Source organism: Bos javanicus, chromosome 3 (assembly GCF_032452875.1).
Source record: "Bos javanicus breed banteng chromosome 3, ARS-OSU_banteng_1.0, whole genome shotgun sequence".
In the NCBI taxonomy this organism is placed as follows: Eukaryota; Metazoa; Chordata; class Mammalia; order Artiodactyla; family Bovidae; genus Bos; species Bos javanicus.
This window is the reverse complement of record NC_083870.1, coordinates 16140197-16167858: the sequence shown is the minus strand read 5'-3', so window position 1 is coordinate 16167858 and position 27662 is coordinate 16140197. Positions and strand designations below refer to the sequence as shown.

Here is a 27662-nt window from a genome sequence, read left to right as displayed (position 1 = left end):
GGCGGAGACTCCTCCCTCTCAACGTCCCAATTGTATTCCCTGGAAGAACAGCCGGAAAAGCCTCCGCCTGCTCAGACCGGGATAAGCGAGAAGCGGGTTCCTTCTCGCTCTTGGAGCCCGAGGAACCGCCGTGGAGATTATCACGGCAGCACCAAAGGCTGTGAGCACACCCTGGGCTCCGCTCCCGCCCGGCGCGGGCGGCTCAGGAGCGGCTTCAGCACCACGGACAGAGCCCCGCCCGCGGCCTTCCAGCCTGGGGCGCGCTCTGGCACGTTTAGGCGAGCCGGCGAGCTATGCCAGAGGCATGGCCTGGCTCTCTGGTCTCAAGGCGATGCTCCTCAGCTTTGGCCTCCTCGGACTGTGCTCAGGTAAGGACAAGTCGCCACGCTCTGTCTCACTCAGGCTCGCATTTGTAAGGGAGGGATCCCTATGGTGGGAAGTCTGCTGGGGATTAGGGGAGAGACCCCCAGGAAAGCTGGGAGTACCTGGGAGACTGAACTGGGAGAAGGACTTGCTCGAGGTGATGCGGAGAAGAGAGGGCAACCTGGGCAGTGGTGGTGGGGAGGGTGTGGGTACAGAGAGGAAGGAAGGGATCTCCCCAGGATTTCTGGGGTGGCAGGAAGGGGAGACTCTGATTGCAGCTGAATTGCTATTTAACTTCCAGTGAGCCATTATCTCAAGAAAATCTACCTGGTTCAGCCCCCTTACTTGGCTCTCCATCATTTCCTGTCCCTCATATTGGGCTCCTGATTTTGCTCACTCCACAGGGGCAAGGCAGGAAACGGAAACAAGCAACTTCTCAACTCTCTTGGAGGGTGGACGGGAGACTCGGAAGGGCAGAAGCTCTGCCAGGCTAAGGGCCAGGGAGGGGTCTCTGAGGATGTGGGGGTGCGTTCGTGCAGGGTTGCAGGAGATAGTGTGTGGTGGGGCAGGTACAAAAGGAATATACAACCAAATGAGCTTTCCACATCTGCCTGCAATCTCATGAGAGGTGAGCTCCTGTATGTGTGGAACTTGAGGCTAAATATATGCCCTGTCCCACACAGCTCAGGTAGCCCAATTATTCTACTCCAACCCAATACCTTTTCGGGGAGGGGGTCACAGCCAGTCACATGGAGAGGCGCATAACATTACTTGTACACAGAGATGGGCGCTGACTGAGAAGAAAGGCCGTACGGTGGGACACATATAACTCTTCTCCTTTCACTACCCTCTAAAACCCTCCTTGAACTGTAGATATCTTCTAGAAGAAACCATGGAAACAGAAACTTCAAACCTTTTGAAATCATCCTCTGAGAACTTGCAGGAAGAGCAGGGTCTCCACTGATCCTTGAAGAATGGGTTTTTAGTGGGAGGGTGTTGGGGGACTGTCTGGGCTTCTTGGTCAGTGATCTCAGACAGGGACTTCTCTATGAGGGGCTTCCATGGGGGCAACCTAAGAATTTTGCTGTCTTCTTGGGGATGAGCTGTGGGAAGCTATATGAGGGGCTTCCATGGGGGCAGCCTAAGCATTTTGCTATCTTCTTAGGGATGGGCTGTGGGAAACTACAGCTTCCTATTTGGGCCTAGGTTGTCCCACTTGCCTAGGGAGAGTGGGATCCTGGGTGGGCCCTCCTTGCTGTGTACTTACCTCTTGCCCCCCACCCCACTCCCCTGCCCAGGAGTCTGGGGTACAGACACAGAAGAGCGGCTGGTAGAGCATCTCCTGGATCCTTCCCGCTACAACAAACTTATCCGCCCAGCCACCAATGGCTCTGAGCTGGTGACAGTACAGCTCATGGTGTCACTGGCCCAGCTCATCAGTGTGGTGAGTGGGGGTCCCAAGCTCTCTGCCCAGCTACTGAAATTGGCATAGCCATATGTTTGCAGTAATTCTCCTGGAGTCCCCAAGGCTTGGGCAGGTGGGGGAAGGAGCCTGGGTTGTGTAGGGGGCCCACAGACTTGAGGGACGGTGGCGGGGGGGCACTTCTCAGCAGCTTCTCTTTCCTGCAGCATGAGCGGGAGCAGATCATGACCACCAATGTCTGGCTGACTCAGGTTAGAGTTCTTCCTGCCCACACCTCTGGGCGTCTCTTTCCTCCATTTTTTTTTTTTTTTTTGCATGTGCTTTTCCCTCTTTGAATCTCCTCAAGAGAGGCAGAAAGGTATAGACCTCGGGATCTTAAATAACTGGATATGAGTCTTGGTTCTTCTACTCACCAGCTCTGTTAACTTTGAATATGTCAAACACTGCAAGATTCATTTTCTCATTCACAAAACGTAGATTCTAATATCTTGGCTTGGCTATGCAAATTAAATGAGAAGCCACTTTTGCTGGGCCGAGAAGTCACGGTGGCAATGCAATGACTTTTAAAAACTTTAAGCCAAATAGGCCTCCTCTTGTCTCTGTCCTTGACCTTGAGCCCCTCCCAGGGCAGAGATCGGTGCTGCCTCCCTCTTTCCCTTTCCCAGGAGTGGGAGGATTATCGCCTCACCTGGAAGCCTGAGGAATTTGACAACATGAAGAAAGTTCGGCTCCCTTCCAAACACATCTGGCTCCCAGATGTGGTCCTATACAACAAGTAGGTGACCCTGGAGGGATGGGAAGGCTGGAGGAGAACTTGAGAGTGCTCAGGTCTTAGAGAAAGTAAATTAGCTCATGCTGGGGGAGAGAAGGGACTTTTCATTGGCACAGACAAGTCACTACTCAGATGGACAAACCCAAACCAGTGAGGTATAGTGTGGACAGCCAAGGTAACTTGGGTCATGGCCAGGTCCCTCCCAGTCAATTAGGACTCCCAGTGTTTGGAGCTGCGGTGTGACACAAACAAGGACTGACAGTCCCCAGTGTACAAACTGATTAAAAAATAGGCTTTCCTGGAGAAATGGTAAGAATCAAAGACCTTGGAGGTCCGAGTTTCTCCCCCAGGTTCCATCTGCTCTCCTACAATAAGCCATCTTACCTCCAAGACCCAAAGCCACTAGTCCCTAGGCTCTAGGTACCATCTCCTGTTCCCACCTGCCCCTGTCCCTCTCCATTGCTCTGGGCTCCTCACTCTGAGCTTCCTGGCTCCCCCAACTTCTCCATCTTCATGTGGACCAACGGGCTTATACAGTGAATGACAAGTAACAGAGGGGCCCCTCAGGCCTTCTGACCAGGACACCTCTTCTCCCCACCAACCCACCCACATCCCCTTCTTGCTTATTAATTCCTGGTCCTTCCTATCTCCCTCTTCCCATACCTCCCTTTGGCTTTCCTCTCTTCCCACTCTGGGCCGGGTGGATGGATGGGGTGGAGGCATGCTTAAGTCAGGGCTGACTGTGCCATCCCTTGGCAGTGCCGACGGCATGTACGAGGTGTCCTTCTATTCCAATGCGGTGGTCTCCTATGATGGCAGCATCTTCTGGCTGCCGCCTGCCATCTACAAGAGCGCATGCAAGATCGAGGTAAAGCACTTCCCGTTTGACCAGCAGAACTGCACCATGAAGTTCCGCTCGTGGACCTACGACCGCACTGAGATCGACCTGGTGCTCAAGAGTGATGTGGCCAACCTGGACGACTTCACACCCAGCGGCGAGTGGGACATAGTGGCGCTGCCCGGCCGACGCAACGAGAACCCGGATGACTCCACTTACGTGGACATCACATACGACTTCATCATCCGTCGCAAGCCACTCTTCTACACCATCAATCTCATCATCCCCTGCGTCCTCATCACCTCTCTAGCCATCCTCGTCTTCTACCTGCCGTCTGACTGCGGTGAGAAGATGACGCTCTGCATCTCCGTGCTGCTGGCGCTTACAGTCTTCCTGCTGCTTATCTCTAAGATCGTGCCGCCCACCTCCCTTGACGTTCCCCTAGTCGGCAAGTACCTCATGTTCACCATGGTGCTGGTCACCTTCTCCATCGTCACCAGCGTGTGCGTGCTCAACGTGCACCACCGCTCACCCACCACGCACACCATGGCGCCCTGGGTCAAGGTCGTCTTCCTGGAGAAGCTGCCCACGCTGCTGTTCATGCAGCAGCCGCGCCACCGCTGCGCCCGCCAACGCCTTCGCCTGCGGCGGCGCCAGCGCGAGCGAGAGGGAGCCGGCGCTCTCTTCCGCGAGGCCCTGGGGGCCGACTCCTGCACGTGCTTCGTCAACCGCGCGTCGGTGCAGGGCTTGGCTGGGGCCTTCGGCTCGGAGCCGGCGCCGGCAGCAGGCCCCGGGCGCGCCAGGGGGCCGTGTGGCTGCGGCCTCCGGGAGGCGGTGGACGGCGTGCGCTTCATCGCAGATCATATGCGGAGTGAGGACGACGACCAGAGCGTGAGTGCAGCTCAGGGACTCGGGCATGGGATGCGGGGCTGCAGGGCCCCTCACAAGCTCCGCAGACAAAACTAATCGGAGTGCAGGACGCCGACAGTGCGAGTCTGGTCTGGGGCTGTGGGCCTGGGTGCTGGCGCAGCCTCTCCTTTGGCTTCTGGGAGGTGGCTCCGCCTAAGCTGCGGTTGGTCCAGGATGACCTTGGTGCTTCCCGAGTACTAGCATCCGGAGGGAAATGCCTCAGCTGGGGCATCCTTAGTGTCGTTAGTTTTGGAAAGGTGGCCACAAAGGGGAGGAGGCCCTTGTGGGTTTGCAGCTGTCCTGTGGCTGTGTCCCCAGAGACCCTCTCTGCCGCTTGTGTTCCCAAGACCATGTTGTTAACCTGCAGCTCTTTGCACAAATGAGGATGAATCCTTGGGGTGCCCCGTGTTGGGGGCAAAATTGAGGGCAGTAGAAAGTGTGTATGGGAGGTGTTGGGGTGGTTAGGTGGCTCCACCGGCCACTGGGAAGAGGACAGAACCCCAAATCAATATCCGTTTCCTTCTCTTCTGAATTCTCAGGGAATGGCCTTGTGAAATATTTATGGAGGTGGAGGCAGGTGAAGGCCAGGGCTTCCAAGACCTGCCCAGAGCTTTCTGCACACACGGCTTTTTCTGCAGTGGCTCTACCTGAAGGGGACTCCTTGAACACTGAACCAGGGGATGAGGAGTGGGGAAGATGAGGGGTTGACTTCCCCTCACTTGGGGTTGTGGCTGGCCCTATTCAGCAGTCTTTAATCACGTGGCTGGTTCCAGGCTGCGGCTCAACTGTTGCCATGATAACTGGCCATGTTCCCACTGGGATGCAGTCATTCTGGCCTGGGGAGTAAGGAAGGGTGGGCTCCTGCATTATCGTTTGTGAGGGGTGGGATGCTCCAGAGCCTAGTGTTTCTGTCCCTTGGGAGGGCAGGAGCTGGGGCTTGAGCCAGGAAGCAGGTTATGGTCCTGATGGAAGATGAGAGGGACCGAGGCAAGAGAGGATGGGGCTAGAGGCTCAGAGGTGGCTGAGGCCAAGTGGGGAATGCTGGTGGTGCAGGGGCTCAGCTGGCTGTGCCACTGTTTGTGCCTCCCCCACTGCAGCAAACACATGTAATGCGCATTTACTGAGCTAGGTGATGAGGACACAATGACCTACTTGGATGTTTCACAGGCATCTCAAACTTAACATGTCCAAAACTGAGTGCTTGATTTACATCCCCACCACCAACTTGCTCCTCCTCTCATCTCCCCATCCTTCAGTAAATGACATCACCATCCACCCAATGGTTTAGACCAGAAGCCTGGAGTGATCCTCGATGCCTGTCTTTCTTATCTCCCCCACCATCCAAATCATCAGAAGTTCTGTCTTGTGAGCTCAACCTCCAGAATCATTCTCAGCTTCATCCTTCATTCACCATCTCCATGCTGCCTCCCTGGCTGTGCCTCCATCAGCTCTTGCCTGGCCCAGGGCAGGGGATTCTGATGGTCTCCCTGACTCAGTTCTTGTGCTTCTCCATCCAAACAATGTCCCCTGCTCACCACGTGTCATCTCTCCACAGCTCAGGTCACTGGCTTATCTGACGCTTGTTCTAAGCAAGCTAAGCTCTTTCCTGCCTCAAGACCTTTGCACATACTGGTCCATCTGCTTGGAATGCCCTTTTTTTTCCCTTTTAAAAATTATTACTATTATTAATTTTTGCCCTATTGTTGAGAGTAAGTGACCCTTTATCCCAAATACTCCAGCTTTTCTCTCCCAAGGACAGAGATATTGTCTTCTATAACCCAGGCCTGGTGATCAAATTCAGGAAATTAGCATCAATACCTTTATCTGATATAAAGTCCATACTAAAATTTTTTTAATTGTCTCAGTAATATCCTTTGTACCATCTCCTCCACCTCAGTCTAGGATCTTGAATTGCACTTGGCTGTCCTGTCTCTTTTGTTTGCTTCACTCCGGAACGGTTCCTTAGCTTTGTGTTTCATGGCATAGACATTTTTGAAGGGCCCAGGCCAATTGAAGGTCCCTCAGTTTGCAAGTTGGACATGACTTAGAAACTAAACCACCACCACCACAGTTTGGGTTTGTCTGGTTCCTTCTTCAATTTATTCCTGATATAGCTGGCTTCTTGTCACTTATCAGATCTTCACTTAAGATATTACTCCCTCAAAGAGGCCTCCCCAAATCATACCCTGAATGATATCTCCCCCTCCATTTCTCTGGCCTTTGTTTCCAGGCTTCCCTGGTGGCTCAGACGGTAAAGCGTCTGCCTGCAATGTGGGAGACCTGGGTTCGATTCCTGGGTCGTGAAGATCCCCTGGAGAAGGAAATGGCAATCCACTCTAGCATTCTTGCCTGGAAAATCCCATGGATGGAGGAGCCTGATAGGCTACAGTCCATGGGGTCGCAAAGAGTTGGACACGACTTAACTTTCACTTTCAAGCACCCAAAAGGGTGTAATTATTATTTTTACTTATTTTGTGTTCATCTCCCTCAGTAGACTGAACTGCAGGATGTGTTTGTCTTGCTCTCTCACATCCCCAGTGCCCAGTAGGGTGCCAGGTACACCGGAGGCACAAGGTTACAGGTGGACATGTGTGCCAAGGTCCAGACTCAGACACGAGTGGAACGGCTCTGAGTGGAGGCCAGCTCTCATGCAGAGCCTGTGACTGGCTCCCAGACACAGTGGTTATTCTCTTCTGGATGGGTTTATTGGCATCTGAGACTCAGTCCTCACATCCTGGGGCTGTTGGAAGGGGCTCCCCAGGCAGTTATATAAGGAGTGAGGCCTGCAGGGCAGCCATTCATTCACTAGTTCAACACTCATTTACTGGAACTCTGTGTTTGAGATGCTGGGATTACAAAAATGAGTCAGATCAGGCCCCTGTAGTTTACAAGCTCATAGCTTCAGTTGGGGTGGGAGTCGGGGAGGGAGGAGAGGACAGGCATATGAATTGAACTGACAATACGGTGGAGTAAAAATACTGGGCTTCCCTGGTGGCCAGACGGTAAAGAATCTCCCCTGTAAGGCTGGAGACCTGGGTTCAATCCCTGGGTGGGGAAGATCCCCTGGAGGAGGGTATGGCAACCCACTCCAGTATTCTTGCCTGGAGAATCCCATGGACAGAAGAGCCTGGCGGGCTACCGTCCATGGGGTTGTAAAGAGTCGGACATGACTGAGTAGTCGACTAAGCACAGCACAGCACAGATAATGCTGAGGGAACCCCAGAGGAAACAGAGGTTCATCCTGATCCGGGGGATCAGAGAAGGCGTCATAGAAGAGGTGACATTTTGATTTAGGCTTTGAAAGATGTGTAGGAGCTCACAAGTAGAGATAGGGAGGACTGGAATTCCAGACTGAGAGGAAACCCAGAGGCACAGAGACCTGAGAGGGCAGACGAGTTTGGTAAGTCTGAGTCGGACTTGGAAGAAGATAAATGTTGGCTCGTATTTGTCATGGGTGCTCTTGATTCTAGACTTGGGAGTTTGGGTGGCTGCTGAAGGCACTGGGGTCACTGGAGGCTTTTAAGCAGGCAAGACTGAAGCTGAACTTTGGAACGGTCGCTCTGGGGTCAAGTGATGTGTGATGGAAGTTGCTTATACCCGATCCAGGCCCCTCCTGTATTATGTGACTGATACCGGGTCTCCTACCCTTCCTCTCTCCAGGTGAGTGAGGACTGGAAGTATGTTGCCATGGTGATTGACCGCCTGTTCCTTTGGATCTTTGTCTTCGTCTGTGTCTTTGGCACGATTGGCATGTTCCTGCAGCCTCTCTTCCAGAACTACGCCACTGCCACCTTCCTCCACGCAGACCACTCGGCTCCCAGCTCCAAGTGAGGCCCTCCCCAGCTCCATGCTCCTTCAGCCCCTCTGTTGGACAGTAGTTTTGGGTGGAGGAGAGATGAGTGAACCACCAGAAAGAGGGGTGCTGCCCCCACAGACCCATCTTTCGCGTCATCTGGAACCCCTTCCCTCCCCCACCTCCCCCCACACCCAGCCAGCACTAACCTGGAGGCTGGACCAACTGCGTGGTGCCCTGGCAGCTCTCCTCCTCTTGGACCAGCTCAGGCAGTAGTGTTGCTGCTGAAGGATGAAGGCTGAGAAGTGGAGGACGGAGTGAAGTCATTGGCTGCCTCCAAGTCATGGAAAAGGGCTGTGCAGGAGCAGGGGGTGGGACAGGGGCTCCGACGCTGTGCTGGCTGGCCTGAGACCATGCAGCTCAGAAGGGGGACCCGAGGGGGAGAGGGGTCTGGGTGTGACCTGAGGTCTGTCCTCGCTTAACTGGACAGCAGTGGACTGGGTGGGCCTCACAGTGGCCAGGGGCTCCTGCTCAGATGTTAGCCTGGCACTGAGGTCAGAGTCCTGGGGGAGACTTCTTGCCCCACAGCCCCTCATTTCTATGCAGCCCAGTGCTCAGCCCCAGGTCCCCTTCTCCCAGTGAAGGATTCTCCCTAGACTTCCTTTCTTATTCAGGCCAGGGCGTAGGGGCAAGATTTGGTATTAGGGGAGCCTCTGAGTTCGCAATCTTTGGGTGACCTACTTGGAGTGTAAAGGCTAAATTCTCAAACTGTATGAGTTCAGGTTCACAGGCTGTTCCTCCCCCTCCTCCCCACCCCCTACCCCACATGCAATTTGAACAGACTGGTTGCTGGAGTAAGTAAACTAAAGATGTTAGCTTTCAGCAGACCCAGCCCTTTTGCCCGCAGCAGAGCAGGCTGGGCAGGAGAGGGCTGGCTGTGGAGGCCAGCCAAGCAGGGTGTGAATGGCCAGAGCTCTGCCACATCAGCACGGCTCCTGCTTCCCGTCCTTCTATTCCTGGCTCCATTCTTCCTGCTCTGGCTCCTCCCCTTCCTCCTCCCAACCAAACCTGAGCTAGGCTGCTGCAGAACTTGGGAAGGACAGGTCTGCACAGCAGACTGCAGAGAGCGTGCCCTGGAGGCTGCATCCTGACGCTTCTCCCAGGGGCTCCCCTGGCCTATGAGCCCAGGAAACAGGCCTCTTAAGGGATCATCAGGCCCAGCTCCCATCACATGACCAGCTCCGATTTGTGGTCCCAACATGGGCTCAGCCAGCAGGTCACACGAGGCTGTCTGCCAAGGGCACCTAAGGCACCTGCCTGACACACCATGCTCTTCTCTGGAGTCCCGCTGGACGCCTGCTTCTGCAGGCACCGAGGAGGTGGGGAGATGCAGCGTAAGTGCAGAGTGCCGGCCAAGGAGCAGAGTCTGGGTGCCCTGCCACTTACTCTCAGCCATCCTCAGCAAGTCTGGCTAGGCCTCAGCTTCCTCATCTATAGACTGGGCAACCCCTCTTCGTGGGGCTGCTTTGAGGAAGGCGTGATGTCTGTGAAAAAGCCCAGCGCTGCACCTGGTGTAGAGTAGATGCTCGGGGGGTCGTCTGAGAGGCAGGCACAGCTGGTAGGCATGGGCTCAGCTGCCTGTTACGTCAGTCTTCCTCCCAGACCTACCCTTACGCTGGAGGAAATAGCCCCCTGAAACAGGGCTGGGGCTGGAGAGATGCCACACAGGGGGTGCTGGGGTGAGCCTAACAGCCTTCTGGAGCCCCTTCAGCAAAGATTTGTTCCATTCCTGGGCTGAGCTCTGGCTCTGGCCTCCTGATGCAGGTGTGTGCTCAGCCCCCCGGAGATCTAGTCCCGTGCTGGCTGTAGAGGAACCATCCAGACGTTAAACCAGCAGCTGCATGAGGTGTGCCTCTCCCCTCCTGCCAGAATGGGCCAGCAGACATCTCTTCTGGGGGGTGAGTGTCTTGGCAGTACGGAGACTCCCTTCTCGAAACAGCAGATGGACAGTTGCCTGTATTATCCCTGGACCCACCTTGAACTCACAGCCCCAAGGAAACATCCCAGAACCTGGAACAGCTATTGAAAAGGAACTCTCCCTCTGAAGGGGAAGGTGCTGACCTGAGGCCTTCTTGCCCAGCTCTCCCAGGCTCCTTGCCAGGGCCAGGGCTGCTGGGGAGGCCCCATCAGCTGCTGTCCTGGCTGGACTTGCTTCCAGTACTTGCTGCAAGTGGCTGTTGTCCAAGTAAATTACTCGACAGTGCCAGAGGGGCTGCCAGAGAGCAGCTTGTCCGACTCCTCTCCATGAACCCCACCGACACACAGGGAATCCAGGCCCGGAGGTTGTCTGCTGCCTCACCTTGTACCAGCACTGAACTCTGAACTTGTTCATCCTCATCTGTGACTTGAGGGTGACAGCTGACTGAGAACTGCAGCAAGGGTGTGAGGGATCAATGTAGAGAAGAAAGGGTTAGCCAGGCAGGTTCCCTGGGGCCGTCCCATTCCCTCCATCTCTGGGTGCAGGCCCTTGGGGACTGCCAGTGGGGAGGACAGAGGAGGGAAGAGGGCTCAGGCAAGGTGTTACCACGTCTCAGTACAGGCTTTGACCCTCAGGGTATGGAGAAGCTTCGGAGAACCAGTCTCTTCCACTCACGGGCCCTCTGTCCTCTTGGTGTTGTCAGGGACGCCCATTGGCCCCTTCTATGGGGGTTGGGGAAGGGGGGCATGATGGGCATCTCTGAAGAGAACTGGGTACCCAGCTCAGCACCAGGCCAGGATTGGGGAAGGTTCCCGCATATGAAGAGAGAGGGAGAGATACTGGATGGAAACCCAAGCAAGCTGGACTTGGGAGGTGGCAGCGAGCTAACAGTTGAGATTGTCTCTATCAGAGACGGGAAGGCCACAGGCCATCTGAGAACCATTTTTCATCTGAAAAGAAGGCATGAAAAACTCTCTGCTTGTGATGACTGGCACTGCAGCAGGAGGAAGGCAGTCTTCTGGCAGTGAGGAGTCTAATACTGGAACAGCTGGTCCCAAGTTATTGCAGATTTAAAAGCAAATAAGACACGGGCAGCACCCAGCTGGCATTTCTGTGCTGGAAGGCTGGCTGTGCAGGAAGGGCGGGTCATTTCCCCCTAAGGAAAGAGAGAGGGTGTGCAGCTTGTCGCCAGTCCTGCATCTCCTGCCACCCCCCAGTATTAGCTGCTGTGCACCAGTGGCCTGCTCCAGGCCAGCTGCTTCAGATGCCCTGTTTTTACTCCTCACAACAATCCTGCAGGGAACGGGCCCCTGTTGACAGAAGAAAAATGAGGCCCAAGAGACCAAGAAATAGCTGGTGAGCAGTGCTGGCCTGAAATCCCACACTGACCCCAGAGTCCATGCTCATGGCCTCTGAGGCTGGAAGAAGGGCTTCCTTGCGGGGGGAAGTGAAGGGCATCAGGGTCTTCTCCGAATCCCCTCCCGACTCAGTTCTAGTTGTCACCTTCTGCTTGTAGGCAGAGTTGTGCTGGCGTCACAGCATCCCTCACAAGCCAACTCATGCTAGCCAGTCGCCCACTCGAGACTAGACAGAGAACCAACAGCCACCTTTCAGTATTCATCCCAACAAGTCTCAGAGATCAGTTTGACAGTCACGTGGTTCCTACGGGACTGTTGGTCTAGGAATCATTAGGACACCTCACCCAGCTGCTGTGTCCCCGTCTTCCCCCACACTGGCCTTGGCCACCCCATCTGCTCCTGAAACATTTGCACTGGTCTAGCCCACTCCAGGCCAGACTCAATAGGAACTCAAGATTCTCATAAAGTTGTTTCCAAAGATGTCTTCTCTCTCTGTAATCCTTGAGAGTGGGGGTGGGGAGATCCTCACGGGCCAGGGTTGGTGAATAAGAGGAAAAGGGAGAATACTGGGGAAATTGGATCCATGAGAGGTTAAAAACATTAAAAAGTCTGAAGAAAAGGTCAGTGGTAATCAGTGACTGTGATGGGTGGCCTGACAAGTCCATTCATCAGATGGAAAAGATAAGGCTTGGCCTGGAGTAGACAGAGCCCAGAAATAGCTCCTGGAGAGGTCCTTTGTGAAAAGGGGCCCTGGGGGACAGGGCAGAGGTGAGGCCCGGCCTCCTGTAGATATGGCTGTGTGCAAGGCACATCTGCTCCTGGAGCACGGGTTTGACCCAGGCCTGGATCCTGGAAGGCGCATTAAATGGTGGGCTGAGATGAATGCTGGGTGAGCAACCAAAATGCTGAAGGAAATACCTCTTGTGTTCCCAGGGGGCAGCCTTGCCTTCCAGCCTACCTGGAGCTGGGAGCTGGGGGGACAGTCTTACATCCTGCACTCACCTTAGGTATGAAGAAAATGGTTCGTTTTCTAAAAGGCCTGGATACATCTCCCTCCAGGTGGGACCAGACGCCTGAGAACAGGGAGGACAGAGGTGTCGAGGTTCCAAGCCTCACAGCAGGCAGAGACACTGCCCTTCACTGTCTGTAGAATCTGTTCAGCTCGCCCGACTATTTCAACAGATGGTGAGTGACACCTGTGCAGTTCTGGCCCTAGGTTAATGTCCCCCAAAACATGTCGCTGGCCCTCCTGGCCTCAGTTGTTCCATCTGTATGGTCGATGAAGAGGGAGGTTTCACTGTGACTCAGGAGGCCTCACTCTCAGGTATTTCCTGTCCTCTCGTATGGTATTTTTACAAGGTCAGAGAGGAGACTTGTAGACATCCTGACCCAACGGCAACGTGGAAAATGGTGTTTCCTCTCTGAAATCAAGACAGAGAAATATTCTAGGTGCCATCTATAAAGTAAAAAGCAAATGGCCTGTCTCCCAAGACAGTGGCCAAGTCAGGTCTGCCCAGGCTGCAACCTGCACCTCCCGCAGGCAAACAGCTGGGGGTGGAAGGCTGTAGAAACCTCTGGAGTTGCATCTGTGGGCTGTGATGCTGTCTCAAGGGTCACTTTCCTACTCTGGGCCTTGAAATCTCGCACAGCGTGTGTCTGGGGACAAGATACTTGATGGAGGGCTCTGCTGGGGAAGGTGGGGGTGTGGAACTGGGGAAGTAAGTAAAGGTTGTCTGATGCACCCACTGTATCAGACAAAAGCTCACCTTTGAGATGGCTCCTCTCTGTTGCTGGAGGGGGACCCGCTCCCCAGGTTCTGAGTCAGTCCCAGCTAGTGCTGTTGCTGGAAATCCCAGGACCACAGCTCCCTCCGTTCCCCACTTTCTCATCCCCCAGGAAACCAAAACTCGAGGCTTTCTAAAAATTCAGATTCTTTTTTTTTTTATTTATGAGGAATGTATATTGTTAGTCACTTATACCAAAGGACACATAAAAGCAGAATCATAAAACTGACTGCACCCATCGTGGCCCCCAAGTCTACGCTTGGGCTCTTCTCCACTCTGCTCTTGGGAGTCACTACCGAGACCCCAAAAGCCAGCAAAATCCCTTCAACGTGAGTAAAGGAAATAGCTTGAAGCAGCGACAAATTTTTTTACAAGTGATTATTCAAAGAATGCACAATAGCCACAGTTCAGACAAATCAACTACAAAGATCATTAAAAAAAAAAAAAAAAAAAGCTGGGGAGGAGGTCTTGCTTATCAAAAACAAAGATTGGACAAAAAAGTGAAGCAGACACTTTGGGTAGGCAGGAGTTTTGCCTCTCCTGAGGGGGGTGGGGCGCCGGGGTGGGACGGCCGTGCAGGGCCCAATACAGGCTTGTTTCCAGAGGATGCACGGGTACAGGGAAGCCTTGCTCTCTTCCTACAGCAGAAACTGAATACTGTAAGTTCGCCAGACAAGATCTTGGGGCAAGCGGGGGCTCTGGCCGGTTGAGAGTGCCTGGGCTCCCAGCTGAGAAGAGGTGGCTGAGACTGAGCTCTGTGGAGGTTCTAATGCCCAGAGGGGCTGGACATGCCAAGCGAGTAGGTGCTGCTCTCCAGCCCAAAGAACCAGGGAGCTGAGCTGAGCCAGGACTGATCTCGTGCCCGTGGAAGAGTCACAGGACCGGGTTGGTAGGCCCCTGCCACCTCAGAAGACAGGCACTGCTTCCCTTCTAGTTCCACGGGACACTTTGGTGTTCTGCAGAAACATCCTTAGTGTATTTGAAAGACTTAAAGTTTTCTCACTTTGGTCAAAAGTACAGAGGGCACAGTAGCCATGACAATAAATGCGCGGACCTGGGTGTACCCACTACTGACAAGGCGGGACAGACGGGGCTTAACTAGCCAGTGGTCGGCAGGGCGTGCGGGAGGATGGAAAGTCACCCGAGGGCGCTGGTTTGGCCTGTTCACAGATGAAGAGGAACTGTCCAGAGGGAAAGAGGCAGGCTCAGGTCTGGAGAGGGCAGAGCCTCTGTACTTTTCTGGAGCACACCTGGCTGGTTAGGCCCAGAGCCAGACTCCAAGGAGAGACCAAGGCTCTGACCACAGGAGTCCACGCTAGCTTGAGGTGCAGGCCCACAGTCCCACCTCACAGAGTTTTAGGACAACCTGCCCTTTCACTTGGAGTTACTGCTCAAGGGCAACCCTAGAAAGACTCCCTAGCAGGCAGGAGACCTCGGGTCTGTGACCCGCCCGCAGACAACCTTCTGAAGCTATTAGGCAAAACAAAAGCACTTGGTTAATCAACGGAAAATGACATCTGAACTTCAAACCTGTGCAATTACAGGTTATCTGTAGCTGTTGAGGATCAACATTTATGGCATTCTTTTAAAAACTCCCCATTTACCATGAATTAGTCACTGTCCCTTGGTGTCACCATCACGAGAAATATGCTGGGGGGAACAGTGGTCTGACCCAACATGATTTTTTTGCCTTATTCCTGCTAAGTCATGATTATCTGAGCAGAGACAATTTACTCTCTAGGATTTACCCTGGGTTTCTTCCTACCAATTGGGGTCTACAGCGTTACTGCCTCCATCAGCAGGACAAATTCCTAGGAATGCTTTAGGAGGAGCAGCAGCTGGGAGCTTGGCAACATTCCAAGGTATGTCTGCCTACCGGTAAAGTGGTCTGTGTTACCCCTGGAGGGCAGGCCTCCTCTAGTGCTCAGGCAATTCCATTAGCCCCATCTGGCGGGTCCCAGCCCTTCCTGCCACCTGGGGAAGGGACGCACCTCCCCGGCAGCGGCCTCCCCTGCCGCTGGGCCCCTCCCAAGCCGGCTAAAGTGCAAGATCACGGAGCATCATCTGCAGGTTCTCATCACGCTTGGCACTGGTAACAAGCTGCCTGCAGTGTTCAACTCCGGCCCTTAGAAATGTTTCACCAGATTCTTTAGGTTCACTGCTTTACCCTCTTGGAGGAAAAGGAAAAACTAACAATCACGAGGAAGGAATCTCAGAAGGGGAAGACGGGAAGCAGAGGGGCCTCAGAATTCACAAATGAAAAATCCTGTCCCTGGCATGGTTCACACGGTTGACTGGAACCTAATCGAGACCACAAGAGGTCAGTGTAGCAAACACAAAGGGAAAGGAAACAGAAAAAAAATGGAAATAGACCGGAAGAGGAAATGGGCGGAAAGAAGGAACCAACCCCTTCTCTCTGCCCTGCGGTCTCTGTCTCTCTGCTGGGGAAAAGAGAAGGGGGTGGCGAGACCTGGCCTGGGATTCCCAAAGAAAAGCAGAATAACAGGAACCCAAAGTTCTCAGTGTCACCAACCGCAGTTCCACTCTTTAAAAAAAAAAAGGAAAATAAAACCCCAAACCCCTTGACCCCTGTGATGAGGAATGCTACGGCCTCTCTCTCGCACCCAGTGTGAAACCCCTGACCCGTCAGTCCCGGGGCCACTACACCGGGCAGAGGTAAAAATTCTTCTCCTCCTGGGGCTTGCTTATCCAGTTCCCGTAGCCCATGTCCTTCAGAGATTTTTTGAAGTAGTTCTTGGCTATCTCGTAGTCACGGGCAGCTTTCTTGGCCTCACCATAGGAGAGTCTAAGTAGATCTCTGCGGTATCGGAAGGAGCAGAGCTTCTTAAATAGAAGGAAAATGTTCTTTTTGGACACCCGGGACAATTCGTTCCGTGGCCTGGGGAAACAGAAGAACTCATTATTCACCTGGGATGGAACAGTGGAGGCACTGGGGGTGGGGAGGCGGCAACTTAAAAAGCTCTGGTGTTTGACAACGTGATGCCCCTTGGCAGTCCGGCTGGCACACCTGGCTGTGTGGCTGTGCCCCCCCAGCTCCTTACCCGTCCACGGTGCCTCTGGTCCCATCCAGGATTTCGAGGTCGTAGCCATCAGCCAAACACCAGTTGACACTTGTCTCCTTGGTCTTCCCAGACTGCCTTTTGGAATCGTATACACTGACTCGGCCAACCTACGAATTCCAGGAGCAAGGGGGAGGGAGATGGAAACTTTCAGAGAAAAGCTTCTGAAGCAGGAACTCAAGACTCACAGGAAGAGGGAAGACGGGGTCACGATCTTTCCCCCTTGTTTATGATGTTGTTTGGCTAAGACTCAGATGTACTAACCCCACCTCAGTTCAAATGAATTCCAAACTAAAAGAAGAAAAAAAGTAAAAGTGTTAATCGCTCAGTCATATCCAACTCTTTGTGACCCCATGGATTGCAGCCTGCCAGGCTCCTCTGTCCATGGAGTTCTCCAGGTAAGAATACTGGAGTGGGTTGCATTTCCTCCTCCAGGGGATCTTCCCAACCCAGGGATCAAGCCCAGATCTCCTGCTTTACAGGCAGATTCTTTCCTATCTTAGCCATCGGGGAAGCCCCCAAAGAAGGACAGCCCTTAGCATTCAAAAGGAGGGAAGGCTAAGTTTGAGGGAAACCAACTAAGGCTCCCCTTGCCCACACTGTACGTTTCTGCTCTGCTGACAGGATTACTTGAAAAGGAGAAAACGTCAAGGGAAAAATGGATTGGGTTATCGCACCTTGGGGTGGTTGACAATAAAGGGATGTCGGAGTCCATCCTCAAACGCACTTCCATCTCTTGTCACACGACAGCAAATGGCACGGGTCAGGTGCCCCTGGCTGAATAGGTAACCTGGGTACAAAAGAAACGCACACACCTGATTATCCCAGTGCCATGAAGCAACAGAGGCATGTGGGGAGGGCGGGCACAGACAGAGCCTCGGCTCCCTAGCAGGGAGCACCTGCTGACTGCGGCTGCCCAGGATACACAGGGATCACCAGTTAAGCACAATACGTAAGGTTCCAGGTAAGGCCAAGCGCTGAGACGGCAAGGACACTAAGACGCTGCAGTTTTAAGCTGCTGTGTTTCTCTAACTCACCTTGAAAGACTTGGCTGGCATGTTGTTACTGAGACGCTGCCTAAACCAATTTTCCCATCACAGCAGACGGGACCCTCAGAATCAATTACTAAACCACCGAACCGAGCACACTTTGAAAAGGGGAGACATCATGTTAACACCTGGCAATGAAGTGTGCGGTTTGCTGGGATCTGGGAACCAGGATGACAGTCCGGTTCCAGCTCCCAAGACAGGTCCTTACCCAGAGTGACGGATTTGAGATACACAGGCTGCAGGAAGTGGGTCAACAGTGCCCCCTGCAGGCCCAGCACGTTCCAGCGCAGGATCTTGTCGCTGCAGGACATGGTGCGGAGTCTCTCCCCCAGCCGAATGCCGTCCCATGTGGGCACAATGTCACTGGACTCCACTGGGATCGTGCCTTCCCCTGGATGGGAGACTTGGATTAGACCTGCAAGGGCCGCTGGGCCAGGGCCCTCCCTGGCGTGGCATTTTCTGCTCCTTAGACTTGGACCAGAGGCTTCTCACTCATCTGTTCTTTGAATATTTCACAGCAGCTACTTTGTGCCGGGCACTAGGCTTGGTGCTGGTAAGCAACAGTGGGCAAAACCAAATCAGATCCTTGCGTTCCTAGCGGGTTTATGGGAGTGAGGGAGCAGAAAGGGAACAGACACTAGACAAGTAAGCCAATACACACGTAACGACTGTAGATGGTTTGAGGGAGCTATAATGGACAGGTCAGGGCATCTCCTGGGACAGGATTGTCAGGGGGCTGAGACACGAAGGAAGAGAAGAAACAGTTGAGAGTGTTTCAGACACAGAGTTCAGCAAAAGCAAAGGCTCTGAGGCAGCAGAGGGTTTAGCTGTTGAAGGACCTGACGAAGAACCAGGATGGCTGAAGTGGCAGGGCTTGGTTTTGTGTCGTGGGAAGCCACGACAGGCTGGTGGGCTTTTCGTTCTTCGTGAACTTTAATGAGATACAATCCACCCATTTAGAGTATATAATAATTTTTAGTGTATTCACAGACTTGTGCAGCCATCACCACAATCAGTGTGAGAACATTTCATCACCCTCCAAGGAAGCCTCCTATCCATTAGCAGTCACACCCCATTTCCCTCCAGCCCCTTCCACCGCTGGCCCAGCCAGCCCCTAATTTACTTTCCTTCTTTATGGATTTTCCTATTCTAGACGTTTCAAGTAAATGAAAATGTGGGAACCGTGTAATATGCAATCTTTCGTGACTGGCTTCTTTCCCTTCTTCACACTGTTCCCTCGGTTCCCTCGTGTGGTGGCATGTATCATACGATATCCCATTTTATGGATATACTTCATTTTGTTTATCTATTCATCAGTCACTGGGGTTGTCTCTACTTTTGGGCTACTATGAACATTGCTGCTATGAATGTTCTGTATTAGTTTTTCTCCCTGGGTCTCCATAATGGGAGACTGCAGGGGGAAAAAATGGGAGGAAAAAAGCAGACTCTTCGGGGCTGTAAAGCGCAGGGCCAGCGCAGCAAATGCAGTACTGATGCGGCAGCCTGGTGCCGCCTCAGCCCCAAGAGTGGCAATGCCGAGAGAAGGGGTAGCTGGTCTGTGTTAAGTTTTTGTGTGGATAGATTTTCATTTCTCTTGGGGATGTTCCTAGGCGTGAACTGCCGGGTCATACAGGAGCTCTGTGTTTAGACTTCAGGGTTTTGAGCAGGGAAGCGACATGACCTCTATTTGAGGGTCACTCTGATGACTGCAGAGGATGGCCTGAGGGAATGGAGTGGACGTGAGGAGACGCTGAGGAGACATGGGAGGACAGCAGGGGAGGGGGAGCTGGCAGACAAGGTGCCGAGCCAGCAGCCAACGAGGCAGGCGGGACGCGGGCACGGAGTCCTCCTGTCAGTGCCTCAGGCTGGCTCTGCCTCGCTTTCTTTCCGTTTTCTCCAACCTTCCCGGAGGTGATCCCATCCACTTCCATGGCCATAAAGATCAACCGCAGGAGGATAACTCCCAGACTTTTATTTGCAGCCATCTGTCTCCTCTGAGCTCTAGATGGGCACCTCTGCCTCCTATTTGACTGGAGATCCCCCCAGCCGACTAATGCAAAACAGAGTCCTGATCTTCCCATAGATCTTCCCCGACCTACATCTTCCCTCCCCCTGGAGACGAGACCCTGGTATCCCACCCATGATGGCAGAAACCCTGCAGCTGTGCCCTCGCTCTGCGATGGGCCTGGGGCTTTGCAGAGCCTTTCTGTGGGAGATGGAGGACGTGTCACTCACCGTTCTCTACCTTGGTGCGGAGCTTGCCTTGTTTGGGATTCTCGAAGACAGGGTAGTGGCGGGAGTCTGTGCTCTCCACAGCTCGGTCGCTGCAGGACTTGTCAAAGAGGGCACCATCCCCACACGGGGCCGTGCTGCAAGACAGGGCCGTCAGTTAACACCCGTCTGTGCGCACAGATCTCTTCAGTTGCCTGGGGCTTGAGAACAGCTCCATGTGGCAGAAACAAGGTTTTTTTTTTTTCTGAAGCCTATCACAGGCTACTGGAGTGGGTAGAGGTATGAGTCCTTCCACACTGGGGTGTGGACCTCAAGCAAGAGTCAAGCATGGCCCACTGAACAAGCTCTGAATTATGGGCGTGGAGACCATTCAGACACCCAGCCCCGGAAAGCCGGCGGGCCGGCTCTGGTGACAACAGAGACTGTACAGACCTGATATAGAGATGGAATGACACGCTCTTTTTTATCTGAAGCTTTTCTCCTCCTTTAGCAGGTTCAAATATACTATCCTTCGCCGTCTGGGGGTTGTATTTCATTAACTCGCTGTAGAGAAACCTATAAGAAGAAAGTCTGGTTAAGAAGACTGCTTGACTCTGGGAACAGTGGTTGCTTCTACAATCTGATCCCAAGTAAGGAAAAGCCTTAACGGTGCAGACTTTTCACGGTTTCTCAGGTTGAAAGAGGTGGTGGAATCTCTCCATGGGAGACCTCAGCATTTCTTACAGTTAAGTTAACCTTTCAGGTCAGTTACAATTCTGCCAAGAGCTTCTTGCTTTGGCAGCGACAGGGATTTTACGGCAGAACAAATTGATTCAGGAACTACAGGAGGCTGTGGCTTCTTTCCCTTCACAAATTAAAGATGAGCTGGAAGGGAAAGCTGACAGGACAGTGGGTTTGTTTGTAGGTCCTCAAATGGAGACAGAAGGCCTCCTCACCCCCACAGCACTGAAGATCAAGAGGTCATCACGTGTTTTTTAAAAGGGGCTTGAAGTGGAGTTAGTGGGAAAAGACAGCGCTCTTCAACAGCAGGCCGAGGAGAGGGATGCAGGCATGTCACAGAGAGACTGATTCAGTAAGAAGCTCAAAGGCTGACCCTGCAGGGTTGAGGACCTGCCTGTGAGGTGGTGCCAGAGCCCCGACACCCTGAAATCTTGCTCACCTGATGAAGCCTCTCCGGGAGATGATCTCTGCATGACAGTCATTGACAGTTTCTCCCTTTAGGCTCAGAGAATCTCCTTTCACACAGCGATTCCCTGGAAAGGCATTTAAAGCAAATGTGAAATGTCCAAAGCAAAACAATGATGAATAGGATACAGGATGTTGGTTCTTAAAGCCTGAAGGTACAAATAGCCTCAGTTTATCAATCCTGACTCCTGTATTCTTTTTCCTAAGATATGAGAGTTCATTCCTTGCCCTGAATAAACTGTAGCTAAAATATAACGTAAGATGAGTCTTCTGCCTTAAATTCACCCACAGAGGAGAATAAGGAGGTGCATGCAGTCACCACAGGGAATGGAGTGCTGGGGGGACACATTTCCGAGCCCACTTACCTGTCCCCAGGCTGACCACAACACCTAGGTCGTCAGAGTCTTTCTTCATGATGATGGCAGCCAGGATCTTGCGGCCGAGTAAGGAGGGCTGGAAACTGTTGGTAAGGGCGTTGAAGCACCGGTGGCTCAGCATGGCTATCTGGTCGTGGAAGGTACTGCCCGTGAGAGGGAGCTGTGGGGACAGGAGGCGTGTCAGGGCCAGAGCCTCGCCTGCATCCACCATGTTTCAGACTGTGCGGGGGAGGTCGAGGACTACTCGACTTGTGGGTCATCTTTTCCCCCTCTTGCACTAACATCCCAGCTCTATGGAGGCTAATATTAAAGCCGAGGGATAGTTCACATGACAGCAAGTTACGAGCTGACTCCACCCAGACAGGAGTTAGCAGGACCCCCAAAAAAAGATAGCACCAAAAGTAGACGGCTTAACTGTCTTTCGCTTTGCTTCTGGGGACCTTGAGAGGAGGAGCATAGTTCTTCTGAGACTGGCCCCTGTCACTGGGGTTACCTCTGTGAAACCCATGCGCTCTGCCTTCTCGTCCTCCCCAATCAAAACGCGGAGGGCCGCATCTGCAGCTTCCTGCTTGCCTTGCTTCTTGCTGTGCGCGCAGACGGCTGGGAACCAGCGACCCCCAACTTTCGCTTGGTAAACGAACCTTAGGGATGAGAAGCAGGGAATAAAGACAAGTACCAGACCCCGACAGCTGCTCCAGCAAAGGGCTGGTTTTGCTCAAGGGGAGGCCAGACTGGCCAACATGTAGCCTCGTCACTCCCGACAGCTCTGTTCCTAAGGCACCACTCCCCAGACTTTGAATATTCCTGAATCATAGTGTGGTTTCCGCTACATCCAGGTACCACCTGAGTATTACTTACTTAATATTTTTCTCTAAATTGACTCTTTTTCAATGTAAATACATTTTAAAAGGACACTTGTATCACTACTGTAAATGAAAAATCAGGATCACTTGCCGTACACGGAAGGTGGCTATAAATAAACTAAACAGGATAAAATCAAGTTATTAAATTCTGACGAGACACTGTGGCTGGTAAAGGCTCTAAGCCTGTCTTTATCATAAAGGAAATTTAGTAAGTATTAGGGAGGCTTTAAAGAAATACTAGCACCACATGTGGACTTCCTTTTTAACTTAAGCAGAAATGAGACGGGAATAACTTTCTTCCTGCTTGAATCACTGTTTCTAATGCTCTGATTTTTTAACTACCTGATTCCATTTCTTCATTCATTTCCTGATTAGCTCAAGAGGACTTAACCTGGAGAGATCTGAGAGCAAGGTTTGCCTTAGCTCCGGGAACCATACCTTTATTAGGGGTTACTTTTAGATCCCTGGGGGATTCCCCGGTGGCTCAGATGGTAAACAGCCTGCCCACAATGCGGGAGATCCGAGTTCAATCCTTGGGTCTGGAAGATCCCTTGGAGAACGAGATGGCAACCCACTTCGGGATTCTTGCCTGGAGAATCCCATGGATAGAGGAACCTGGCGGGCTACAATCCAAGGGATCGCAAAGAGTTGGACACAACTGAGCGACTACACTTTCACTTTAGATTCCTGGAGGCCTTGCGATAACTAAGGGGGAGGAGACAGGGAGGCAGGCAGTGCTGCTAGGCAGGGAGGGGAGTGGCCTGTGGTTCCCCTCCCTTCCTGGTTAGGCATCTCCACAAACACAGAGGGAAGGAAGTGATGGACCAAAGCAGCTTGGGTAGCTACCAGACAAGGTTTCAAGAATCCCAGCTTTTAACCAGATCCTAACCTGCTTTAGGGAAACCCAGGTTTTTGGATAATCTAACTGCATATAACAAAGGTTTTAGTATTAGGACTTATCAGTCAGCTCAAGGCACTGAAAGGAACGCATCTTTCTGGTCAACCACACTGAGCTTCTCACTATTTCTTGCTTGTCATAAGCATCTGAATGCCTTTGCTCCTTTCTTTGATGATGCCAACTGGTTTGTGCAAGCCAGTGGGCTAAAGCTTATGAAGGAAAAGCACAGAGGCATGAAGAGATGTTGAAGAGAGAGGATGGGGCCAAACTGTGTAGAATCTTGACCTGAGGGATCCAGGAGAATTTCATAAGTGTTCTGCGTGTTTGAAAAGAAGATGAACTCTTAGGCACAAAGATACACATACATACATATACACATACCTATATATGTACACATAAAAACAAGACTGAAGGCAAAAGGAGAAGGGGGCGGCAGAAGATGAGATGGACATGAAAGTGAGCAAACTCCAGGAGACGGTGGAGGACAGAGAAGCCTGGCATGCTGCAGTCCATGGGGCTGCAGAGTCGGACACAACTGAGTGACTGAACAACAACAATATATAGAACAAAGTTTCTTAGCTGCGCAATTAGGATCCACTAGAGCTGCACTGTCCAATATGATAGCCACTGGCCACATGAGGCTGCTAACTTTAATGAAAATTCAATACAACTGATAATTTGGTTCCTCAGTACACAGCCACATTTCAAGTGCTCAGCAACCACATATGGCTAGTGGTTAGCCTTTTAGTGGAATGCTGGGGACCAAAGCCTAACTGGAATGAGTCAGTGAAGTGAAACCAATGAAGACATCCAGTATAAACAATTATATTGAGAGGTCTGGATGTGAGGGGAGCAGAGAGATGAGGTGGTATTTGGAGGGAGATGTGGGGTCAAGGGAAGGGTTTTAGCAGATGGGCACAGGCATTTATGTAGGCCGATGGGAATGATCCAACAGAGCTCTGGAGCAACTGATAACAAGAGTGTGAGAGAATGGAAGGACAGGCCGAGGGGGAGGGGATCCAGGGCACGGGATGGAAGGAGGATGCTTCCTGCACACCAGTACAGATGTCCTGTGCAGATGCACGTAGGAAGGTGGATTTGGTGATGGGAAAGTAAGGATTGTTACTGCTAATATCTACTACTGTGGGCAAGAATCCCTTAGAAGACATGGAGTAGCCCTCATAGTCAACAAGAGAGTCCAAAATGCACTACTTGGGTGCAATCTCAAAAACGACAGAATGATTTCTGTTCATTTCCAAGGCAAACCATATCACAATAATCCAAGTCTATGCCCCAACACTAATGCCAAAGAAGCTGAAGCTGAATGGTTCCATGAAGACCTACAAGATCTTCTAGAACTAACACCAAAAATAGATGTCCTTTTCATCACAGGGGACTGGAATGCAGAAGTAGGAAGTCAAGAGATACCTGGAGTTAACAGGCAAGTTTGGCCTCGGAGTACAAAATGAAGCAGGGCAAAGGCTAACGGAGTTTTGCCTTTGAATGCACCAGTCACAGCAAATGCCCTCTTCCAACAACACAAGAGACGACTCTACGCATGGACATCACCAGATGGTCAATACTGAAATCATCTTGATTACACTCTCTGCAGCTGAAGATGGAGAAGCTGTATATGGTCAGCAAAAACAAGACCAGGAGCTGACTTGTGGCTCAGAGCACAAACTCCTTATTGCCAAATTCAGACTTAAATTGAAAAAATTAGGGAAAACCACTACGCTATTCAAGTATGACCTAAATCAAATCCCTTACGATTATACAATGGGAGTGACAAATAGATTCAAGGGATTAGATCTGATAGAGTGCCTGAAGAACTATGAACAGAGCTTTGTAGCAATGTACAGGAGGCAGTGATCAAAACCACCCCCAAGTAAAATGAAATGCAAAAAGGCAAAATGGTTGTCTGAGGAGGCCTTACAAATAGCTGAAGAAAGACGAGAAGCAAAAGGCAAAGGAGGAAAGGAAAGATATACCCATCTGAATGCAGAGTTCCAAAGAAGAGCAAGCAGAGATAAGAAAGCCTTCCCAAGTGAACAATGCAAAGAAATAGAGGAAAACAATAGAATGGGAAAGACTAGCGATCTCTTCAAGAAAATTAGAGATACCAAGGGAACATTTCATGCAAAGATGGGCACAATAAAAGATAGAAATGGTATGGACCTAACGGAAGCAGAAGCTATTAAGAAGAGGCAGCAAGAATACACAGAAGAACTATACAAAAAAGATCTTAATGACCCAGATAACCACATGGTATGATCACTCACCTACAGTCAGCTGTTCTTAGAGTGCAAAGTCAAGCGGGCCTTAGGAAGCATCACTATGAACAAAGCTAGTGGAGGTGATGGAATTTCAGCTGAGCTATTTCAAATCCTAAAAGTGCTGCACTCAATATGCCAGCAAACTCAGCAGTGGCCACAGGACTGGAAAAGGTCAGTTTTCATTCCAATCCCAAAGAAGGGCAATGCCAAAGAATCTTCAAACTACTACACAACTGCACTCATTTCACATGCTAGCAAAGTAATGCACAAATCCTCCAAGCTACGCTTCAACAGTATGTGAACTGAGAAGCTGCAGATGTTCAAGCTGGATTCAGAAAAGGCAGAAGAACCAGAGATCAAATTGCCAACATCCGCTGGATCGAAGAAAAAGCAAGCGAAGTCCAGAAAAACATCTACTTCTGCTTCACTGACTATGCTAAAGCTTTTGACTGTGTGGATCACAACAATTTGTGGAAAATTCTTAAAGAGATGGGAATATTAGACCACCATACTTATCTACCTGCATACAGGTTTTACAGGTCAAGAAACAACAATTAGACCCAGACATGGAACAAAGGACTGGTTCAAAACTGTAATAGGAGTTAGTATGTCAAGGCTGTATATTGTCACTCTGCTTTAACTTATATGCAGAGTATATCACACAAAATTCCAGGCTGAATGAAACGCAAGCTTGAATCAAGATTGCTGGGAGATATATCAACAATCTAAGATATGCAGATTACAGCACCCTTATGGCAGAAAGCGAAGAGGAACTAAAGAGCTTCTTGATGAAGGTGAAAGAGGAGAGTGAAAAATCTGGCTTAAAACTCAACATTCAAAAAACTAAGATCATGGCATCCAGTCCCATCACTTCATGGCAAACAGATGGGAAACAGTGACAGACTTTATATTCTTGGGCTCTAAAATCAGTGCAGACAATGACTGCAGCCATGAAAATTAAAAGACACTTGCTCCTTGGAAGAAAAGCTATGTCCAACCTGGACAGCATATTAAAAAGCAGAGACATTACTTTGCCGACAAAGGTCCATCTAGTCAAAGCTATGGTTTTTTCTGTACTCATATATGGATGTGGCAGCTGGACCATAAACAAGGTTGACTGCCAAATAATTGACGCTTTCGAACTATGGTGTTGGAGAAGAGTCTTGAGAGTCCCATGGACTGTAAGGAGATCAAACCAGTCAATCCTAAAGGAAATCAATCCTGAATATTCATTCGAAGGACTGATGCTGAAGCCGAAGCTAAAATACTTTGGCCACCTGATGTGAAGAGCTGACTCACTGGAAAAGACCCTGATGCTGAAAAAGACTGAAAACAGGACGAGAAGGGGACGAGAGAGGATAAGATGGTTGGATGGCATCACCAACTCAATGGACATGAGCTTGAGCAAGTTCCGGGAGATGGTCAAGGACAGGGAAGCTTGGTGTGCTGCAGTCCACAGGGTCGCAAAAAGTCAGACATGACCGAGTGACTGAACAACAACAACAACAATTTCTCAATTAAGCCAGATCATCAGTTTAGAGCGAGAAAGGGGTTTTGTTGGAAATTTGAAGACAAAGGTCTGAAATGGTTTTCTTAGAGTATGAAAGAAAAGGCAGTATAAAAATATAGTAGGAAAAATGCCATGGAGAGGGCAAAAGTCGGGGTTGGGGGGGGGGCAAGTGAATCTCCCTTACTTAAAACCCTTCAACGGCTCTCTACTGCTTGTGAGGCAGGAGGATGATATGGCTCATAAGGTTCCCTTCAGTCTCATCTGGCATCAGGCTGCCCCTGTGCTCTCTGCTGCACCCACACTGGCCTTCCGGCAGCCCTTACTAGCTCTGCAGACCTGGGGGTATTAAGGTCTCAGCTTACGCATCACTTCTCAGGGAAGCCCTCTCCTCTCTCTGTACTGAGCCAAGTCATGCCATGTAGGTTCTCATCACATCATGCAATGTGAGCTCTTTATAATCTATCAAATACAAGATCTTACATTTCTTTATATGATTATTGATATCTGACTCCCGTTCTAACAGATACAATGTCCTGTATAGATATCTGTTGAATGAATAAATAAACGTAGAGAGACCAGGAGACTATTTCCTGGTTTAGGTGAGAGAAGACAATGGCTTGGCTGAGAGAGTGTTGACACTGGAGGCAGAAATAGGAGGAAGGGATATGGGGTAGAAATTGTAGGTTACAATAAACAGAGCTTCCCTGGCGGCTCAGAAATGAAAGAATCTGCCTGCAATGTGGGAGACCCAGGTTCGATCACTGGGTTGGGAAAATCCCCCGGAGAAGGGAATGGCTACCCACTTCAGTATTCTTGCCTGGAGAATTCTATGTACAGAGGAGCATGGCAGGCTATAGTCCATGGCTGCAAAGAGTCGGACACAACTGAGCAACTAACACCTCCTTTTTTCCCTCTCTTCAAGGACAGTTTGGCTGAAGGAGGTGAATTGGATAGGGGAGATGGTCCCCAGGTTT

The 27662-nt window shown here is 51.3% G+C and overlaps 2 protein-coding genes across 13 annotated transcripts in view; one reads left to right on the top strand and one right to left on the bottom strand.

Moving 5' to 3' along the window:
* Nucleotides 1-49: 49 nt before the first annotated feature.
* CHRNB2 (cholinergic receptor nicotinic beta 2 subunit) lies at nucleotides 50-11914 on the top strand. The gene is made up of 6 exons (XM_061404746.1): nucleotides 50-368; nucleotides 1662-1807; nucleotides 1993-2037; nucleotides 2452-2561; nucleotides 3318-4287; nucleotides 7966-11914. Exons 1-6 carry the CDS (start codon nucleotides 305-307, stop codon nucleotides 8134-8136), a joined length of 1506 nt encoding a protein of 501 aa, XP_061260730.1. The 5' UTR covers nucleotides 50-304; the 3' UTR covers nucleotides 8137-11914.
* Nucleotides 11915-13348: 1434 nt separating this feature from the next.
* The window catches only part of ADAR (adenosine deaminase RNA specific), a 51975-nt gene continuing 37661 nt past the window's right edge, over nucleotides 13349-27662 (bottom strand). For 7 of the 12 annotated variants that reach the window (XM_061404678.1, XM_061404732.1, XM_061404704.1 and 4 more), the window contains 9 exons: nucleotides 21557-21782; nucleotides 21130-21301; nucleotides 20739-20832; nucleotides 20012-20134; nucleotides 19583-19716; nucleotides 17556-17738; nucleotides 16976-17088; nucleotides 16281-16408; nucleotides 13349-16117 (listed from right to left, as the gene is read on the bottom strand). In XM_061404678.1, the coding sequence (XP_061260662.1) occupies nucleotides 15880-16117; nucleotides 16281-16408; nucleotides 16976-17088; nucleotides 17556-17738; nucleotides 19583-19716; nucleotides 20012-20134; nucleotides 20739-20832; nucleotides 21130-21301; nucleotides 21557-21782 (1411 nt within the window). In that variant the 3' untranslated portion in view covers nucleotides 13349-15879. Of the gene's footprint in view, nucleotides 16118-16280; nucleotides 16409-16975; nucleotides 17198-17234; nucleotides 17739-19582; nucleotides 19717-20011; nucleotides 20135-20738; nucleotides 20833-21129; nucleotides 21302-21556; nucleotides 21783-27662 lie in introns of those variants that run through there. The other 5 variants (XM_061404686.1, XM_061404712.1, XM_061404728.1 and 2 more) reach the window with 2 other exon arrangements.

Coding starts and splice junctions, on each gene's coding strand:
- CHRNB2 (XM_061404746.1), top strand. CDS start 305: ATGGCCTGGCTCTCTGGTCTCAAGGCGATGCTCCTCAGCTTTGGCCTC. Junction 1,808..1,992: donor TGGCCCAGCTCATCAGTGTG/GTGAGTGGGGGT, acceptor TCTTTCCTGCAG/CATGAGCGGGAGCAGATCAT. Junction 2,562..3,317: donor GATGTGGTCCTATACAACAA/GTAGGTGACCCT, acceptor ATCCCTTGGCAG/TGCCGACGGCATGTACGAGG.